This window comes from Verruconis gallopava (assembly GCF_000836295.1).
Source record: "Verruconis gallopava strain CBS 43764 unplaced genomic scaffold supercont1.16, whole genome shotgun sequence".
NCBI classification, from domain to species: Eukaryota; Fungi; Ascomycota; class Dothideomycetes; order Venturiales; family Sympoventuriaceae; genus Verruconis; species Verruconis gallopava.
In genome coordinates, this window is record NW_015622152.1 from 554,008 (window position 1) to 573,310 (window position 19,303).

General features: G+C 44.4%; 5 protein-coding genes across 7 annotated transcripts; 4 read left to right on the forward strand and 1 right to left on the reverse strand.

The window, feature by feature from the left end:
- The first annotated feature begins 307 nt into the window (after positions 1–307).
- PV09_05390 lies at positions 308–5,011 on the forward strand. 2 transcript variants are annotated; one of them, XM_016358890.1, is made up of 3 exons: positions 308–883; positions 1,127–4,018; positions 4,070–5,011. In XM_016358890.1, the coding sequence occupies exons 1-3, from the start codon at positions 832–834 to the stop codon at positions 4,705–4,707; spliced, it is 3,582 nt and encodes a 1,193-aa protein (XP_016213509.1). In that variant the 5' UTR covers positions 308–831; the 3' UTR covers positions 4,708–5,011. The 2 variants fall into 2 exon arrangements, with proteins under 2 accessions (XP_016213509.1, XP_016213510.1); XM_016358891.1 differs by having other exon boundaries at positions 308–4,018.
- Positions 4,943–6,307, reverse strand: PV09_05391. Of its 2 annotated transcripts, XM_016358892.1 has the most exons (5): positions 6,231–6,307; positions 5,965–6,181; positions 5,786–5,910; positions 5,711–5,734; positions 4,943–5,660 (listed from the first exon to the last, which is right to left on the reverse strand). In XM_016358892.1, exons 1-5 carry the CDS (start codon positions 6,292–6,294, stop codon positions 5,044–5,046), a joined length of 1,047 nt encoding a protein of 348 aa, XP_016213511.1. In that variant the 5' UTR covers positions 6,295–6,307; the 3' UTR covers positions 4,943–5,043. The 2 variants fall into 2 exon arrangements, with proteins under 2 accessions (XP_016213511.1, XP_016213512.1); XM_016358893.1 differs by having other exon boundaries at positions 5,786–6,181.
- Positions 6,308–8,129: 1,822 nt separating this feature from the next.
- PV09_05392 (uncharacterized protein) lies at positions 8,130–10,299 on the forward strand. The gene has a single exon (XM_016358894.1). The coding sequence runs from the start codon at positions 8,629–8,631 to the stop codon at positions 9,694–9,696; it is 1,068 nt and encodes a 355-aa protein (XP_016213513.1). The 5' UTR covers positions 8,130–8,628; the 3' UTR covers positions 9,697–10,299.
- Positions 10,300–10,700: 401 nt separating this feature from the next.
- Positions 10,701–12,756, forward strand: PV09_05393 (uncharacterized protein). The gene is made up of 2 exons (XM_016358895.1): positions 10,701–10,849; positions 10,896–12,756. Exons 1-2 carry the CDS (start codon positions 10,730–10,732, stop codon positions 12,495–12,497), a joined length of 1,722 nt encoding a protein of 573 aa, XP_016213514.1. The 5' UTR covers positions 10,701–10,729; the 3' UTR covers positions 12,498–12,756.
- A 232-nt stretch (positions 12,757–12,988) lies between these two features.
- PV09_05394 (uncharacterized protein) lies at positions 12,989–15,145 on the forward strand. The gene is made up of 2 exons (XM_016358896.1): positions 12,989–13,352; positions 13,411–15,145. The coding sequence occupies exons 1-2, from the start codon at positions 13,182–13,184 to the stop codon at positions 14,965–14,967; spliced, it is 1,728 nt and encodes a 575-aa protein (XP_016213515.1). The 5' UTR covers positions 12,989–13,181; the 3' UTR covers positions 14,968–15,145.
- The last annotated feature ends 4,158 nt before the right edge of the window (positions 15,146–19,303 follow it).

Consider the following 19,303-nt stretch of genomic DNA (forward strand, 5'->3'; position numbering starts at 1 on the left):
GAAGGCGACGGGCGAGAGGCGGCGAGGTACGGCGATGCTTGCACGAGCGACGGCGTCGCGTGAGCCAGAGGGCGTGACCGCAGGGCTGGCCAGCGCCAGTCCGCGCCGGCGGCGTGCTGGCCGTGGCGCTTCTGCGTTGTACCGTGACTGTGCTCACACCGAGCGCTCATCTGTGCTCACGCCGTGCTTCTGTGCTGCTGCGGCATCGCACGCCGACCTTCATTGCTGGTCACGGCCCACGAGCTGGCTGCCACGCCAAACCTTCGAACCATCCAGCCCGCGCTGGCGTGACCTCGACGGCGTTCTTCTTTGTCAACGTTCGCCCGCCCAGTGCGCCAAGTTCACTAATAAGCTAGTTGGTTCACGCTTGCCTGCACGTTTTACAGCGCTGTGCTTGATCAAACAGCTTGAGCGTTCTCTGGCCTCCTCCCTTTCTCCGTCCAGAAACCCTCTGCTGGGCAAAGAATCTGCTCAGCAAGTCGGCGTCGGCGTCGCCAGCTCGCCTCGTTGATCCCACGCTTCTCCTCACGCTCGGCCACCTGCGTCCCGCCAGCAGGAGGGGTTTGGCGAATGATCGCCGCCCTACGCCAGTGGCTGAACGTCCGCAATTGCGTCTTTCGCCCTCGAGCCCGCGTAGAGCACTGCCAACCACTTGCTTACCGTCATCCTTTGCTGACTAGATTCTCAATTTGATTTGCCGAGACCGACTGATGTAGAAGGCCATGGGTGCGATATAACGCCTACAACATCAACTGTCTTCACGAGCGCACGTCCGCTGCTAGTCCAAGCATCGCACGCCAGACCTTACGCCAATCCGCGCTCGCTCTGGACATGGAGGACATTCACGGCGTCGATGTGAGCTGGTTGCACCACTCAAATAGAGGTAAGCGGGAGTTCACACACAAGTTCGCCCTTTATTTCCATTCTGCGCGTTCTCCTTTGCAACACACCGGTCTTTCTCATGCAGACTTCCCAATGCTTCTGGCTGGCTCGTCTGTCGGACACCCGCTCCGCAGACAAACCATTTCCTCACACGCCTTACCCCAGTCTAACTCGTGTGTTGGATTTTTGCCAATTCGCACATTCATGCTGTTTCATCGCGTATGCTAAACACGTCTCCTGTCAGACAAGCACATACGACTACAGTCGTCGATATCGTCGTCAGGCCAGCTTTTGGAGCCCCCTCCTCCGTCTACGGACCCCGCAAGCCAGCGAGCTCACGTAGAACGCGTTCAAGGAAATGATCTCGGCACATCGCCGCCGATACATATCGCAACAACACCACTTGCGATCAATGAATCGCTCGAACCACTTGCAATGCCTGCGCCTGCTGTACAACTCCCGCAGGCGATCGCAACTCCTACTCCGACCCCACCAAAGGCCGTCCCGCCAAAGCGGCCCTCGTTGATAGGAAGAGCGAGCGGCGACAAAGCTACCAGTCAGATATCTACCGACACCGCGAAGGGATCGAGCCCCCGCAGAATGTCGTGGATGTCCAAGTTGTCCTCCAACCTGTCCTCATCGCAGCAGTCGCCGAACGGAGCTAAGAGGTCGCAAGCCACTCCAGCAAACAGCCACACACCTGTTGCAAGTGCTAAGCCTTCTGCTGGTCATGTTAATGGAGCAGCACCAGGTTCACCAAAGGAAGAAGCCGAACCCAGTCCTCCGCCTCTGCACAAAAGCGGAAAGGAGAGTTTCTTCTCCAATGCGCTAAGGCGACTGTCCAGTAATACAAGTATTGGTACTGGCAGAACCATTCCAAACGGTGGGCTTTGTCCTCGCCGCGTCATGAATATTGACCACAATCGCCCACGATGTCTCCTGCCGGAGCTCGACCAATCGAAGTTGCGCAAGGTCGCATTTTGTGTCGACGTAGAGATTGCCGGTGGCCCTCGCTACAAGGATGACGCAGAGCAGGGTGACAAGAGGAAGAAAAAGAAGGATGCCAAGTTAAAAGAAAGAGGCGAAGGCGAAGCCTTGAAGCATCCACAGGCAGCTGCTGAAGAGAAGGACGCATCTGGAAAAGAGGGGGGCGAGTTCATGGGTACTCTAGATGATTCAAATCCAGAGGACAAAATCAAAGGCGACGACGAGAAGAGCAGTAAGAAAAAGGAGAAAAAGAAGCGGAACGAGGAAGAGAGAAAGGAACGGAAAGAGCAGCGAAGGAGAAAGGCAGAAGAGAATGGTACACTACCGGTACAGATCAGGAGAGACTCTGATGAGAATGGAGTTCCTGTGCCTCCTTCGCAAATTCCAAGGCCTATGGATCGTCCGACAACCGACCCTCTAAGGATATACAGGAGGTGCTGCCAGTTAAGGGAAACTCCTGTGTTGAAACGCATCACAGAGCAGTTGGGCAATCCTACAGTTTGCCATATCGATTCACCAGGCACCGTCACTTGCCTCGATTTGACTGGTTCGAGGCTACAATTTGCAGATGTTGTTACCTTAAGCGACTGGCTCGCAGTTGTTCCTGTTCGCAAGCTCATTCTCGAAGACTCTGATCTCACCGACGAAGGCATTCGAGTCATCATGGCAGGTCTTCTTGCCGCAAAGACTGTCGACTACTTTAGCAGATTCAAGAGAAAGGGCGACATTTCGAATGCCGGTATATCTGAAGAGAAACTAGGGGTTGTGCAGAAGCTGAGCTTGAAGAATAATCCCAAAATTGGGAAAGAGGGTTGGAAACATATCAGCCTGTTTATTTACATGTGTTCTAGCCTAAAAGCTCTCGACGTTTCCATGATCACATTCCCCCCTAGCGTGGAGGCAGCGTCCGGGCCTGACGGCAATTGCAGACCAAGCGTGTCGGATCCTGCAGAGATCTTCGCAAAGGCTTGCTCCGAGCGTCTTGGGGGCGATACTCTAGAAGAACTGATCATGGCTGAGTGCTCGCTCACCCCGTCTGCCATTCGGAAAATTGTTGATGGTGTTACGATCAGCGGGCTGAAGCGGCTGGGTGTCGCCGGCAATCGTCTTGACAAAGAGGGCATGTCACATATTCTCCGCTACATTCGCTCAGGTTGTTGCCAGGGGATTGATCTCGGGAGCAACGACTTACGAGATCATATGGCCGACCTTGCCGATGCTCTGCGCCCCGAGTCGAAACTCTGGGCTCTTTCGCTCGCAGACTGCAATCTCGTCCCAGCCAGCTTAAAACCGCTTTTCCCTGCATTTCTTAGGCTCAAGGATTTGAGGTTTCTGGACCTCAGCCACAACCACGATTTGTTTTCTGAACATCCAAGCGCGTTAGGATTGCTGCGAAAATACCTTCCTCAAATGACCAATCTCAAACGAATACATCTCATGGATGTCGGCATGAGTCCTGCTCAGGCTATCGCGCTTGCTGAAGTGATGCCTGAGAGTCCGCAGTTGGCCCATGTCAATTTGCTTCAGAACCCGCAGCTGTCAGCTTTGGCAAGCGCAACGGATGTGGCAACACAGGAAGAAGCCTGTGCACTATATGCAAGCCTGATGATGGCGGCAAGGGTGTCTCACAGCCTGATCAGTGTTGACATCGATGTTCCTACCAGCGACAATAGCGAGATCGTCAAGGCACTTGCAAAGCAAGTGGTCGCATACTGTCTTCGCAACATGGAGCGATTCGCTGCTCAACTCCCGGAGAATGATAGCGGGCCGGCTCAAGTCGTAAGCCTCGAAAATGGAGAGAGAGGAGAACCACGTATACCGGAGGTTCTACTTCATCTTATCGGTAACAAAAATGGTCAACAGGAGGAACATCCAGAAGATCCTGCTCCGAACGAAGATTACATCGTTGGCGGTGCCGGTGTGGTCAAGGCGCTCAGCTACTGCCTATCAGAGAAGGCCTCGGAACTTAGGGCAGCCAGCACGCCAGCTAGCGGAACCGTCACCCCCAGGACCACCAGTGGTGTTGACATAGCAGCCAGCAAAGCCAAAGAAATGAGCAAAGATCTTCTAGACAGTGCTAGAAAAATCAGGACCAAACTTCATCCAGCCATGCTCAAGGAAGCAAAGTCTGGTGACGACATGGCTTATCGTAAGTCCTCTACAACGCTGTCCTTCAGTACACACTCTGACACTTAACCAGGTCGCTTGTTGTTCCTTGACAACACTCTACAGGGCATGATACAGCGATTCGAACAGGAATACCCAGACTGTCGTGTCACCGAAGAAGAGTCCCCGGTGATGAACAGTGTAGCGGATGACGCTGCAAGCTCCATCTCCAGCCACAGTTTCACTGGACCTTCGAGTCTCGGAGATAGTAACTTATCTTCAGGAACTACCCTCCAAGGGACAGATTCAGACGATGAAGGGGGCTATATTCGGATTTCGCGTCGTGGAAGCGACATTTCCCTTGCATCGCGCGCTCAGGCAAAAGAAGAGGGGCACGTCCATCGTGCGTCTCAGCGTGTCAAGTCGCATATTTTACCTGCCGCTGGTCTCGAGGATGCTGTCACTATGAGTTTGACTGATCCGCTTCGCGAGCCTGAACATCTCAAGATACTCAAAGCAAAGCTGGAAGCCATGTCTTCAGATGAATGGCTGGAGCTGCTGCGAGGTCAAGGATGGGAGTACGCTGCCAAGTCCACGATAGATAAGGCCGAGTTTCTGAAGAACCTGGAGCAGACTGATCCTGGTGAACTGGCTAGGATTCGAGACTTACTTGTGAAAGAGGGGAAAATGGAGCCGCTGTCGTCAGCCCAGTTAGACAGCGAAGCGCATTGAACTCTCATGGTTGAATTTATATTTTGAGTTTTTAAAATTCCGAATTCGCGACATTCTTTGTATGCCGAACGGGTAGAGATGATATCATGACTGTACTATTCACATGCGAGTACCCTGTATTACAGAAAAACTTGTGCTAAATGATGTTAAATGTGTCTCACAGCTGTTCCTAAACGAATGCTTTGCGAGTTCGATAAGAATCGCGCGGCACAATGTTCTTACGACAAGTTTAGCTGCGCAGATAATATAAGCGTAATGCATTCATCCCAGCCTATCAGAAATATGAATTCTTCGTGATTCTGAGACTTAAACAACATAAACATAGTTAGGAACACACTACTCAGGCGCGAGTGCGTTGCCTGAGGTTGCCAAGAGACTAATTCTCCTTGAGAAAGTGCTTAGTGGGTAGAATGAGCCGGAATACTCCATGTCGTACCAGTAATTGACAGCACAGCATAATCCTTCTTTGTTGCAGCTCTGGGAAACTTTATGGTACCACAATGCTGGAAGATAGAGCATATCTCCCGGTTCAAGCGTGACACGCATTGGTCTGCTGAGGGACGAAAAAGCTGTCGCGTTCACTTCAGGCAGGTCGGGGTCCCAGGCCGCAAAAGGTACTTGAGCTGCCGGATTATCGAGCGTCGGAAATAGTTCGACATTGCCCAATTCGTATGCAATACCTGGATAGCGGCATTTGTATGTCGCCGCTGGATGCAGTTGCTCATTGACGCAAGCAGACTCGATGGGGGGCAAGAGAACAAAATGCTTCTGACCCAAGACCTGAACGTATATGTTCTCATATGGATCTTTGTGAAGAGCTGTAACTGATCGAGAATTTCCTAGCCAAAAGTTGACGGCATCTGGGTCTCTTTGCAGGGCAATTCGGGCAAAAGGAATAGACTTTGGCACATCCTTGAACAACGATTCATATTCGTGGCGTAGGTTGTCATTCTCTTAAAATTCAAGTCAGCAGCGAGGTACTGATCTCTTTAGAAGAACGTACGCGTCTGACAATAATATATCACTCCTATGTAACCCAGTCAGTCGTCAACAAATTGCTTGTATATCTTAGACTTACCGTTGGCTCGTTCAAGCTCTTGCTGAGCAATATAACTCGCTGCTTTCTCAAAGACAAGATCGCATTCGTAAGGCTTTACAAACATAGTCGAGCCATCATCCAAGTGCAGCACGGAATCTGCGTTCCTTATCCCGAACAAGTCAGTTGATCCAGTGACTTGAACAAACCTATCATCTCACCCGAAAGGAGTCATAGCCACGTTAACAGATTGACCCCCCATCATGTTAGTTAGGTAACTGAGATTCCAGGACTTCACCGCTGGCCATTCTCGCGCACCACATCGCACGACAAACGGGCGATTGCGAGCAACATAGCGCATGAATTCCAGTGGACTTGGTTCTTCTTGAAGCTCGTCAGGCGACTCTACATTCAATTCATGGTAGCTAGCAATCAGCTCTGGAAATGGTAAGCACAAGTAACAACGTCTGTGTAATTTCTACGTTACGCTGAAGCTCAGAGTCGAGAGTTGACATTTGAGAATATTTAGTACGGCCTTTCAAAATGGTCATTACGAATTTCAGAATCTCATGAATATTTATACGCACGGTCGCAAACTGTTCATTCTAATTCCGAAACTGTCAATTATGGCCTCAGGTATCAAAGATGTTGGAAAGCCCTGCTGCTTTTGTGAGGGGAAAATCGTTCTTACACAAAGTCCACTTTTGTTCGAGCACCTAGGTTTAACTTAGGATGACTTAGTCAATAATTTAGTGTCTCCAGATAAGTTTGAAATTGCTGAGTACATATCATATACGGAACGAAGTATGCTTCTGCATTCTGTCCGATGGCAGATGTGAAGCGTCGTTTCGACGGTCAAAACCAAGTAGCTTCTGTGACGTTTAGACTGCAGTCGCAGAATATCAAGAGCAGATGCTGTAACAAAACGAGCTTTACCAAGTGATTCTTTTCGAAGGCATAGACATGTGATACTTATTTTCTTGTCTCGGAGATTTGATGATTGCGAAGTTCGTTGTGTTTGATCCATTTGCCACGACAATCTTAGTTCCCCCTTTCCTACCAGCGTTTATAACTTTATACCTAATATCTGTCAAACAAATTCAACTCAGAGAGGAAAACATTATTTGGCCAATTGAACCCTAGGATTGATTCGATAGCAACATTTGCTCCAATTTAGAACCAAATACCTCCATGCAGACGATCTATCATAACAACACGTTCAACGGTGTAATATTTCGTCTGTGTCTATGTTAGCCAGTAAAAGAGTGTCCGAGATTAGGCTGATGTCATGCTATCCATGTGTTCTCTTGAAAATTTAATGGGTCTTAAATTTTTCTTGAAATATATTTATCATCTTTAAGGTCTATGCACACATATACAGCTTGACTTTCTTCAGCTTTTACCGAGACCAACGTAAAGCACTCAAGAGAATTGTATCCCAGCGTGAATGCATGGTCCTTCTGGCCGAAGGAAGCAGCAGCGCGTGTAGGATAGTCTCGTGAAGAAGACAAACGAAAATGAACTATGGCGTACGCAGTGTTCACAGGTTCTGGTCCAGAGGAGTCCGAGATGCCCAAGCCCCGATAAGAAGGTGAAAGAACCGATGGAGAGAGATGTACAGTGACTCATTTAATATGATTGAGGAGCATGACAGAGCAATCTCTCGTTATGCTCTACGGAAATGTCTAAGAAGATCTTGCACGTTACCATGACTGAGCGAAAACGTGAATCGAAGCGGGTGTCGTCAGTGTCGCACTCGCCCAGAACAATCAGATCATCCACTTGTCCACGATAGTGATTGACGAAGATCCATTCACAATAGTCTGCATATACGCACATGAATGAGCCGATGAACCATTCTGCAGGATTTCACGGCGTCCAGGTCCGTAACGCTGTCGTTCCTAGATCGACCTTCGTGCGATCTACAAAGCTGACTGTAAGGAGGATGGGGCGTATCGCGGGCTCAAATTACAAGGGCCATGTTTCTTTGAGCGCATACAAGCAGGGCTCCTCGTGACAGATGCGCGATTGTTGGCATGCTGCAGGCGAGCCGCGGAGATCGTCGAAGGCGTGAATAGACGGCGCAAAAGAAACCCGTGAGTAGGTCAGGTGGCCGATGGCGCGCGGTGAGGAAAATTGAAGCAGAACGACATCCAGATCAAAGTAACCAGCCAGTACCTCTCAGGACTCAGGCAGACGGTACACGGCAGCGATCTACGCATGGGAATCATCGCGCGCTACGCACTACAGGCCGTTGATCGTGGGCAAGGTCCGGCGTTGGCTGCGTGTTGGACCCACCAAGTTAAGGAGTCGAAGGCAGGGCTCGGCCCTGTGCTTCCCCAGCGGCTTAGGGATGTAACGCTCCCTTCTTTTCTGAGGCGGAACTGCTTCATTTACCTTTTGGTTCGCCGTTGTCAACTTCGTCCTTCGACTTTATCTTCAAAGTCTGACGCACGGAAAGCCTTGTCACACGCCCTTCCTGCCTCTGTACGGACACACTTGGTCGACGCTTCTCCTCCTGCCTGCACCCCATTACTTACAACGCTACCTCCGTTACCGCCCGCGGAGAGTTTCTCTCCGATCACCGACAGCAAGCTCCGCCTTGGTTGTGGCAGCTCCTATTTTCTCAGAATACTAAGTAAGAGGTGCTTGCTGTGTCGCCTGATCCATCACTCGCTGAACCTGGAACATCTCGCTTGTATCTCAGCTCGGCTCCGATCCTGTGCCGCCAGAGTCTGCCTCATCGCACAACCTCAATAAATAAACGGATGGCATGAAAACGACGCTCTACTCGTCTTTTACCGCGCCCCGTCTCTTGCTGTCTTCCACCTCGGCCATCTCGGATTTGTCTACGGCTTCAATACGGCAGGCGTACTTTGGCAGTCATGGCCGACCGACCTTCCCCTTCTCCCCCCACAACGCCGCCGTCTGGATTGTCAAGTGTAGAGCCCTCCGTTCCCGAGCCATCGCCCTCCAAATTGATTGCCGTTCATGAGGAAGAAACTTCAGAGACTGTTGAAAGATTCAGTCGGCTCTTGCTTGAGGAGCAGGACGATGCGCCATTGGAAATGCGGCATCCCCGCCCCTTGCCATTTACCCCACGAGCCTCGAATGGTCAGTCTCTACCCTCTTCACTCCTGCAGGCATCTTCACATACCTCTCGTCCGAGGAACCGATCTCCGTATTCAAGATCTCACTTGCGCTCTCAGTCAAGCTCTGCGTCACTGGCTGCCCCACCGATGATGAGAGCGCACTCCTCTCCTGTTTTTGCGTCGTCGTATGTTTCATCTTCACCTTACGCGAGGTCTTCAAGCCCTCTGCGTTCACCGAAAAGAGTCCGGAGTCCACTTGGTCTAGCTGGAGAGGACGTGTACTTGCCTCCAACGACTCTTTCATCGGATATTGAAAGCATTGATGAGGACCATGAGTTGGATATCACACCAAGGCCACCTGAAAATCGCATGCCATCAGTATCTAGCTCCACGGATAGCTCGCCTCTCCCTTTATTCCACGGTAATACTTTTCCCCTCAGACGTCGACGACCTGCTTCCCCGCTCTATCATGTCACCTCAGTCGGGAACAATACGCCCACATCAACGCCACAATCGCCATCGTTGTCTGCAACAAAGTTTAATGAGGCGTTTCCTAATGATTTGGCATATACACGTTCATACTCATCCGCATCATCTATGCCCTCCACACCTACTTCACTGCGTTCGCGAAGTCCGAGTATATCTAGCCTGGAGACCATTCCAGATACTCCAGATGCCGAAGCGGAAGCCATAGAGGCGGAAAAAATGGATCGCCTAAGAAGGGCTTCAGAAGGCGGCAGCGAGTCATTCAGACGGCCGAACGCAGCTGGTTTTGCCAACCGAGACAAACGAAAGAGATGGAGTGTCTGTGGTGCAGAGAAGAGAAGTGATCTCAATCTAGAGACCATCTGGGAAGACTAAGCGCCTCTCTGCTCCTTAAGATGTGGACGTCTTCCCGCTGCCGAATCATCAGGCTGTCAAACAAGCGCCATATATTTACAAACTGCTCACGAATAACGCTAGGGAATAACTTTGTTAAATTTCTACCAGGCTTGTACGGCGCAAGGACGTAGACCACACAGCCTTGTATACACCGTTCCGTCGTCAATCTATTGATACGCATGCTACACAAAAGCTAAATGGATCCTTCATAGGACGGGGTTGTCATCCGTCTAGTTGTTCCGTACGGCCTTCCAAAGACGTTTGTCCGAAATACAGCTCGGTTCGATGTTCAACTCACAACATCTAATCATCATTCATGGACTCAGGGCATGTTCACATTCGTGTTGTCCTTGATGCAGCATCATGTCTTTTTTGAGAATATTTTTTGGTCTGGGGTTTGTGGGAACGGTGCGGAAGAGTGACATGATTCTCATTTGGCATGAGCACCGGCGTTATTTTCAAGACCCCGCCGTGGTGGTGGGTTGATACCCAGATCGTTACCTGATTTACCAATTGCGTGTTGAATTTGAACGCTGTCATTTTTAAGTTCAAAGCCTAGCATTAAAATTGAATTGATAGCCCAAGATATATTTCTATCTTACGGAATTGCATCTGCCTGTCTTTTGCTACTATAATGGCCTTCTCCGCCAATGGCAACCATCGAAACGGCCTAGCAAGCTCGTGCATTGGCTTAGAACCGTAGCATGTTTTGCGACGACAATGCGAACATTTAAAGAGTCCTACTTCGCATAAATCGCAGATTGTCCAAGCAATCGTGCCAGGAGGTAAGACACTTTTCTTATGTCACGGTAGTCTTGATATCTTGCGAGACCTGAAACTGGCAAGAGGTCTGATTTCATTTCCTGTGACCTATGCCGTGAGGCTGAGCGCTATGGCCAAGATTTCCGATTTGGAGAGGCCGTTGGAACCAGCCAACCTGAGCGCTATGCAGCGCGATCTCGCGCTTGTGCCTCTGCAACCATAAACCACAGTAACACGACAAAGCCTAGAGATGGCGTCAATTCTCACCGACGAAGATAATGAAGACTTACAAAGAGCCATCGCTATGTCTCTTGAGAGCAATCAAAAAGCTATGGCTACGGCGCAGGACCATGAAACCAATAGCAACGCAGTCAGTGCTGCACAGCTTGTACAAGTAGTGTGACTGACTATCACAGGGGCCAACGACAAGCTCGAGGTTTAACGCCTTCCTTCGCAATCTTACAATGTCAAATCATGAACATCTTACGTCAACTAAGCAAACTGGCTCAATGTCTTTCGATCGTAAAGCATTGGAGCAAGAAAGACTTGCTCGAGCGGCATCACGGAGAAGGCAAAAGTCAATATCGCCGCCACCGCGAAAACGCGCACGAGTTGAGGATCCAAACACGCGTACCGAACTTCCAGCAATTTTATCGACATTCCATCAAAAGATTTCGGGAGGGGCTGTCGCCTCAAGTGCGATGCATTGTGCTCTCCCTTCAGGGCTACGTTTTCCCTTTGGTACAATTAAGAAGACCTGGTCAGCAAGGCATACCTCAGATGAACGTACCATCAAAATTGAAGACATAATTGACAAGAATAACGTACATACCGCTGTGCTGTCCTCGTTCATGATAGATCCGGACTGGATACTCTCAACTAAGTTTAACACTAGGAGGACCAAGTTCTATATGATACTGCACGCAAAAACGCAGGCTGAAAAAGCGATGTTGCGTGACGACTTTGACGGATTAGATCAGGCTCGATTGTGCATGCCAAAATTGACCGGAATGATTGGTTGCCAGCACAGCAAGCTGATGTTGCTCTTCTTCTCTGGTTTTCTACGCGTTGTCATACCCAGTGCAAATTTAACGGACTATGACTGGGGTGAAACCGGCTTCATGGAGAACTCCGTTTTCCTCATCGACTTACCTCGACGACGGGACGGCAGTGAGGCATCACTGGAAACATTGCCTTCCTTTGCACAGAGCCTGCTGAGATTCCTTAAAAACCAGGATGTCACACAAGATGTTCGAGACGGAATACTCAATTTTGATTTTAGCAAAACCGAGAGACTTGCTTTCGTGCACACGTCTGCAGGTTCTCATTTTAATATGAATATGCACAGTACCGGGCTTCCAGGCTTGAGCGCAGCGGTACGCGAGCTCGGTCTCGAAACAGATGAGGATATCCAAGTTGACTTTGCAGCGTCCTCAATAGGAAACTTAAATTACCAGACTATCAACTGCATCTACGAGGCTGCTCGTGGTAAAGATATCACAACAACAGCCAGCAGCGAGCGCATCAAAAACCAGAATGCCAAAATAAAAGCAAACATGAGAATCTACTTCCCCACACATGATACCGTTAGAGAAAGTCTGGGTGGTCCAGAAAATGCGGGCACGATTTGCCTCGATTCCAGCTTTTGGAAGAGTGCTCATTTCCCGCGAGATATTTTTCGGGACTATCAATCCACACGAAAAGGCCTTTTGAGCCACAATAAAATCTTACTTGTTCGAGGCAAAAAGAGCGACGGTAGCCCAATCGCCTGGGCATACATTGGCAGTGCAAATTGTTCAGATAGCGCTTGGGGCAGGATGGTCGCAAAAGAGGCAAAAATCAATTGCAATAACTGGGAATCTGGAGTTTTGGTACCAGTGGAGAATCCGCCGCAAGATTTAACTGATCTGACAAGGACTTTTGAGAGCATACTTGACGTACCCTTTGTGTACGGAGAAGGGAAAGGTTTGGAGTATTCTGGTAAAAAGCCTTGGTTCTTCAAGGAACACAGATTTTGATGTCTGTCCATTCATATAAAGACTTGGGTCAATTATGTAATTAACTAATCAAGACCGATCTGCAGCTGTGAATTCAGAACGCACATTTAATCTATGCCAGCTTCGGACATGTCTAATAGGACTTCAAGCTCAGCTACCTAATCAACGATATGTCAACAGCTTGCGCTTCATCGGGAGCTTCAGAAAAAAAATCCTTGATCAAAGGTAAAAAGTTACGTACGTAATATATATATTTCAATTATATTTATCCAGATTCATGACCATGGAGATTTGATAATAATGTATGCTTCCAAGGCAAAATTGAGTTGTTCACGCTGTTGGCAAATATTACCTATTTCCTTTTTACAAGCACACTGTTGCCTAAATTTGGAAATTCAAGATCACTTCGCCCTTTATCCCGCCTGATTGATAAGCTGATCGTGTGGAGCATGGTAAATAATCCAGATTAGACGCCTTTTTACGTTTAGTGACTCGATCTAAATGCCTTCGACCCTACATGCAATCCTTAGTAATAATGTAACATTGATTTGGGCTTCAGATTCGAGCTCCTCGAACGCATGGAGGTGGCTTGCGTAGCGCAGATCTTAGCGGGACATCAAGATTCTCCTTTCAGTCCGGCACGACCAAAGAACTCACACAATCACAGATAGTCTTAATAATAGAGATTCCCCCACGACAACACTAATGGCCATGGCGATGTCTCGCAAACCTTCTCACCTCGTGGGTTTGCAGCCCCATCCCGCAAACATAGATGGCGTACCAATCCTGGCAACGTCTCCAGTGCCTACGTACAATGGCTCGCGTGAAGCAAGGAAACAGTTACCGTTGAGCTTAATATTACTCATAACCTCTTATGTAGGTATCACTGTCGAATTTCGGGTGTTGTTAACTCATTCACTAACGTCTAAACCAGCTTGACAATGTGGGTGACATCGCACGCGTAACGCGCGCCTCAAGACTATTGTATTACTTGAACCTTCCTCGCTTGTACGAGCATGTCACACTCCGCTCTTATCCGAACATACGATACTTCGACGGGCAACCCGAAGGCTTAGGAGCAGGCAGCCCGTTTGCCATGGGTCTCGATGGGCTTGTGTCTAGACCGGTGGCTGGCTATGTTAGGACACTGACGCTCGTAGGCCATTTCAAAGAGCACAGAGAAGATGAATTTGAGAAAGGCCGAATACCCGACAATACTATGATGCTAAACATTGTCATAAGAGCAGCAATTGACAAGATGGACAAACTCGAGAGCTTTAGGTGGGAGCTCAGTTCAAATCCGATGAAGACAGTGTATCAAGGTCTGTCCTCACGAGCAACGCTCACGAGCCTCATCATCAACTTTCCGACCTGCAGGATTCCACGGCCAACAGTTATAATTCCGGGAATTCCGAGCTTGAAGTACCTGCATCTGAAAGGCATGGACCCTTTGTGCTACAATGACGATCCAAGTCTGCTGCTACTAGAAGCAAAGAGACTGGAGACATTAAAGCTGGAGTGGAATCCACGAATGCGTCGAGAACGCGAACCCAGCATACAGTTATCGCTCCTATTTGGACGCTGCTTTGCTGCAAATTATCGCCTACCAATAAAACATTACGCAATGAAGAACCTGTTCGCGCGGAAGGAGGCCATGCTTGACTCGATAATGAATCCAGCAACTTTTCAGTCGCTTACTGCAATCAATTGTATGGACCCGCACGATCCTGGGACTATATTCATTGATTCCACATGGATGATGAGCAGCCATATGGGCAAAGAGTTCACGAACTTGAAAAAAATTAGAATAGACAAACTTGATGAGAAAAGGGCAGAACCATTGACTGAATTCGAAAACCTTGAGGAGATATATCTGATTAACCGGAACCCAAAAGCAAGTCTCCCGTCCTCGGCGACAGCTTCGACGAACGGGATATCTGCACCAGCTTCGCCCGATACACCTATTACGCCAATAAATGCCGATGTACCCAAGCAGCTCATAGCAATCGGTTCAGAATATCTCGCGGCAATCTCTTCACGTCACGGGAAAACACTAAAGAAGCTGCTCCTTTCTGATCGATGGTCATTGAGTCGCGAAGTGCTCATGAATCTTGTCCGTGAATGTCCAAATCTCGAACAGCTTGGTGTGGCCATCGACAAGGATATTTCACCTCTCGAAGATTTGAAAGAAGTTTGTCCAAACCTGAAAGCACTTAGGACATTGCTCCGTAGAGACAACCCTTTTTTTGCGACTATAATGGAGATAGATATTGATACCCACTGCTTTGGCATCGGCGCAAGGACAGCTGGAAAGGAGTATGATAATTTTCGGTGGTTCGGTATTGGAGACCTGTACTTCCGACTTGGAGACGTCAGGCATTTCAAGGATCCAAAAAGTGGACAGATACGCCCAGTAAGGGTAGTTACGCCTGTAAGCTGGGACGTTATCAAGGATGTTGAAATTTGGGGGGAGGATACACTTGATCTTTAATGGAATGTATGGTACTAATGCTGAGTCTTTTAAGGGTTCTATATGATGGAAATGCAAGGTCTTTTGTGCAGTAATGTGTGTGGCGCTCATTTCCTGCCAACCCAACTAGATAATAATGCCCCTGATGCAGTATCACTAGCTTTGATAGTGATAAGTATTATAGAATCATGAACATTCTTTGTTTAATCAGGCAGGATCAAACATGATGTTATTAGGAACCCTTTCCTAATCTGACAAGACTTTTGTGAGGGGTGGATGTAAGCGTGATATCAGGATGGGGAGCAATAAGTATGGATTAGTATTAAAACTGATAACTAAGAAGTTAAACTAAGGTAGATACTATATATAGCTTAAATACTGCTTCTTCCTAGAGTATATAACCTGTGGCCTAAGCGTAGCTATACTATATATATATTCCTACTCCATTCCTTATAACTCTTCCCCCCCTTCCATAGTCTGGTCCCCAGACTTGCTAAGGTTATATTCCTTTATTAATATAATATTATATTAAGTATATTTTATCTATTACTTCTACTATTTATTATTATTATTATATCTTAATATTATACTATATATATTATTATATTTATTACTATTATATAATAATAATATTATAGTTTTAATACTTAATAAAGATATAAATTCTTTTATATCCTAAAGTTTATTCTTCTACTATTTATATATATATATAAAATGGCATCTTTATAGTGGTCAGCTGTTTGTTTATTAAGGGTAAGACAGAGTTTATTAATACCTTACTCCTTAGGTATAGGTTATAGGTATTCCTTATCTTATTCCTGTAAAGGATTTAGGCTGACCGCCACTTCAGGGGGTAGGACACTCGATGTCAAGGCCTTCCTGAGGGTGAGAAAATTAAGAGGGAGAGAGAAGCCTCCCACAGATGGGAACTATAAAGAAGCTTAGAAGTAAGATAAGATAGTTAGAATAAGGGTATAAAAGAAGATAAAGTAAATAGAGAAGAGTAAAGTAAAGATAAAGTAAAGTAAAGTAAGGTAAAGCAGAGCAAAGTAAGGCAAAGTTCTATATAAGATAAAGTAAAGCTAGTTTTTCTATTATCTTATTCTTATCTGGAGCTGTTGTCTCCCTTTTATCTTTCCTTATCTTTCTCTTCTTATATATCCTTACTATATTATATAATATCTAAAACCCTTACTCCTATATCATATAATATCCTTTAAAGTATAAACTATTTTCCCTAATATAATTCCCCTCTTACTATCTATAAGCCTAACCCTAGGCTTAAAAAGATATATAAAATAACCTATATAGTAATATATCCCCCCTTTTTTTTCTTTTTTTTTTATTTTTCTCCCTCCTTAACCAAGTGTTTATTCTGTAGGTTATTTATTATTAATTTATCTTCTTTAGTAATATTATCCTCTGGTAATTATTTAGGGAATACCTCCCTATAATATTATTTAAATCCCTTTCCTAAGGCTTAGCCAGGTTTCTATTATAAATACTTTATAATACTCTTATTTCTAAAGGCTACTATTTCTATAAAGATAAACTCCTGATAGCGCACTCTAAATTCCCTAGCTATAGCTTCTTTAGCTACCTTAATTATTTTTTTAAATCTATTATAAAGTATATTTTTAGAAATGAAAGCCTTCTTCTATAAAGTATATTTAACTAATGTCTATTATATTTTTCTAAGAAGTACTTTACTTATAGTATATTATAAAGTAAGATTAACTACTACTGGAAAGGTATATAGAATTTTCCTATACTTTACTATAAGTCCTAAGGATATAACTAGGCTACTTATCTTATCTTTATATACTACTAAAAGTTTACTCTAAGAGCCTGCTTTAGGAATTTTAAGTATCTTATTATTATTGCAAACTGTAATAAACTAAAGGAGGATAATCCTCCTTAAGCTTATATAAGTATTGCCTTCTATTAAATTATAAGATATAACTAAAAATATAATATATATATCTCCTATCTTATAGGATACCTTTATCTAATTAGTCTTAAATCTCTTAATCTTATAATTTCCCCAGTATTCTTTACAGATCCTGGCTATGAATCCATCTCTAAAAGTTATACTATATTCTTACATTATATCTCTCCACTTACTCAGCTACTATATGTTATATATCCCAGGCAAAATTTCTATATAATTATATATATTCTCTCTATTAAGGCTTAGAGATCCTTAAATCTAATTAAACCCCTAATAATCTTTAATAAGTTATTAGAGGTTAATATTAATATAATAAAATCCTATTTTATTACCTTAATCCTTATAGCCTATATAATAGGGATAACTTATTAAATAGGAAGCATAATCTGGTTAAAGTACTATATAGAGGAGGTAGTATACTATATTACTCTTTATAAGCTACTAACTTAAGCTATAATATATATTTTATAGCTATCCCTTATAACTTATTTATAAGAGCCTATTAATCCTCTTATACTAGTAGTATATTTTAAACTTAGCTCTCATCAGCTTGAGAAGTAAGAGGCTGTAGGTAAGATCTCCCTCCTTAATACCTCCTATTCTTATAAAGTAAAGCTAATTAAAAGTAAGCAGAATAATATTTTCATCTTTTTCCCAGGGTTTAATAAAATCTGTCCTTAGGAATTACCTTAAGTTCTATTATAGATATATAACTACTTAAGAGGCGATCTATAACCTTTACACTTCTATAAACCTAGATTCTATCTTATATATATAGATACTAAGAAGATTTTATAAGTTTACTAGACATTTAGATAGTAGGAACTAGTTATAATATCTTTTATCTATAGCTATATCACTAATATTTGGGAATCTTAAAGCTGTATATAGGTATTTAAATAGGATAATATATATTAACCCTAAGATATATTTATATATTTTTAAGGCTTATGCAGTAGCTTAGTAATATTAGAAATAGATAAGCTGTTTTATATTATTTTTATCTAGATTATTAATATTATTAGGTAGTAATCTTTATAATTCATAAGTAACTTTATAATACTATATTACTAAGAGCTTTCCAGGAGTTTCCTAAGCTACCTATACTACTTTATTATCTCTTACTATATATTTATATTATCTTAGCTTAATTCCAATACCTTCAGGCGCTGAACTTATAGATAATCTCTCCTTTTTTATATAGTTTAAATTTAGTAAGTAAGACCCTTTATAGAAATATTTTATAACCTATTCTAAAATAGTTAATAGCACTAAACTCTATAAATTAGAACTTACCCTTTAGCTATCAGTTATCTCCTATTACTACTTAGAAGGAGGTAATATAGTAAGAGAACTTAATATTAAGCTTAGGGATTTTAACTTAACTCACTTCTTATATAATATTTCCCTAGATTTTAGTATCTCCCTAGTAAATATAATTAGTAAAAATTCTGGATAAAGCAGTATCTTTAAAAGCTCTTTTCCTATAGTAGGCTATAGTAGCTGTTTCTCTATATTACCCTTTTCTCTTCTAAAATATTTTCCCTCCTCAGTCCTAGCATTATAAATTAGGTTATATTTACTAGAGTATGCCAGAACCACTCCCTTATCTTAAGTAATATTTTTCTACTCTTAGAAGGTCCTAAAAGAGATCTTTTATAGTTTATTTTCTAAATTAAGGTTTATATAAACCCTATTAAAGTTATCTTTAGAGAAATATAAATTACTACTTATACCTCTCCTAGAATTACTTAGTTTATGCTTTAATACTATATTCAACCTCTAAATAAGTTATATATATAATAATCCTTTATTCTTTCCTAACTTATAATATTAAAGAATTAATCTTAGTATATCCTTACTAGAGAGGATTAAGGCTACTCCTTCTATAGGCTTAGGGTACTTAATAAATACTGTGTGTAGATCCGCCAGGACTTTAATAGTTAATAGATATAATATTTATATCTTTAAAATTAGGCTTTTTTTTTTATTCTATAATTTGTAGCTAGCACTAATCATATTTATCCTCTAATTATTTAGGTTTGGCCTCCAGCCATATGTTAGGAATACTTTCCCAATACCGGCTGGCTTCACCAATGTAAGCCACTTCGGAAGGGATGTTAGGAATACTTTCCCAATACCGGCTGGCTTCACCAATGTAAGCCACTTCGGAAGGGATTAGCTTCCTAGAGCAAGGGAACAATGTATAACCAGAGCTTATTAAGGAAGGAATATAATAAGATAGTTACATTTGTGACTTAGAATGGTATGAGCTTCAGAAGTATGAGAATGTATTCAAACTAACTACTAGCTACGCTAGACAGTTGAATTACGAAGACTGAAATATCTGTAGAGACAGGACGTTTATATAGACCGTTTTCCTGATATCCTTATTGCCTTGCTCAT

Coding starts and splice junctions, on each gene's coding strand:
- PV09_05392 (XM_016358894.1), top strand. CDS start 8,629: ATGGCCGACCGACCTTCCCCTTCTCCCCCCACAACGCCGCCGTCTGGA.
- PV09_05394 (XM_016358896.1), top strand. CDS start 13,182: ATGGCCATGGCGATGTCTCGCAAACCTTCTCACCTCGTGGGTTTGCAG. Junction 13,353..13,410: donor TATTACTCATAACCTCTTAT/GTAGGTATCACT, acceptor CGTCTAAACCAG/CTTGACAATGTGGGTGACAT.
- PV09_05391 (XM_016358892.1), bottom strand. CDS start 6,294: ATGACCATTTTGAAAGGCCGTACTAAATATTCTCAAATGTCAACTCTC. Junction 6,182..6,230: donor TCTCGACTCTGAGCTTCAGC/GTAACGTAGAAA, acceptor TACCATTTCCAG/AGCTGATTGCTAGCTACCAT. Junction 5,911..5,964: donor GTGGCTATGACTCCTTTCGG/GTGAGATGATAG, acceptor GTTCGGGATAAG/GAACGCAGATTCCGTGCTGC.
- PV09_05390 (XM_016358890.1), top strand. CDS start 832: ATGGAGGACATTCACGGCGTCGATGTGAGCTGGTTGCACCACTCAAAT. Junction 884..1,126: donor GTTGCACCACTCAAATAGAG/GTAAGCGGGAGT, acceptor GTCTCCTGTCAG/ACAAGCACATACGACTACAG. Junction 4,019..4,069: donor TGGTGACGACATGGCTTATC/GTAAGTCCTCTA, acceptor ACACTTAACCAG/GTCGCTTGTTGTTCCTTGAC.
- PV09_05393 (XM_016358895.1), top strand. CDS start 10,730: ATGGCGTCAATTCTCACCGACGAAGATAATGAAGACTTACAAAGAGCC. Junction 10,850..10,895: donor ATGAAACCAATAGCAACGCA/GTCAGTGCTGCA, acceptor TGACTATCACAG/GGGCCAACGACAAGCTCGAG.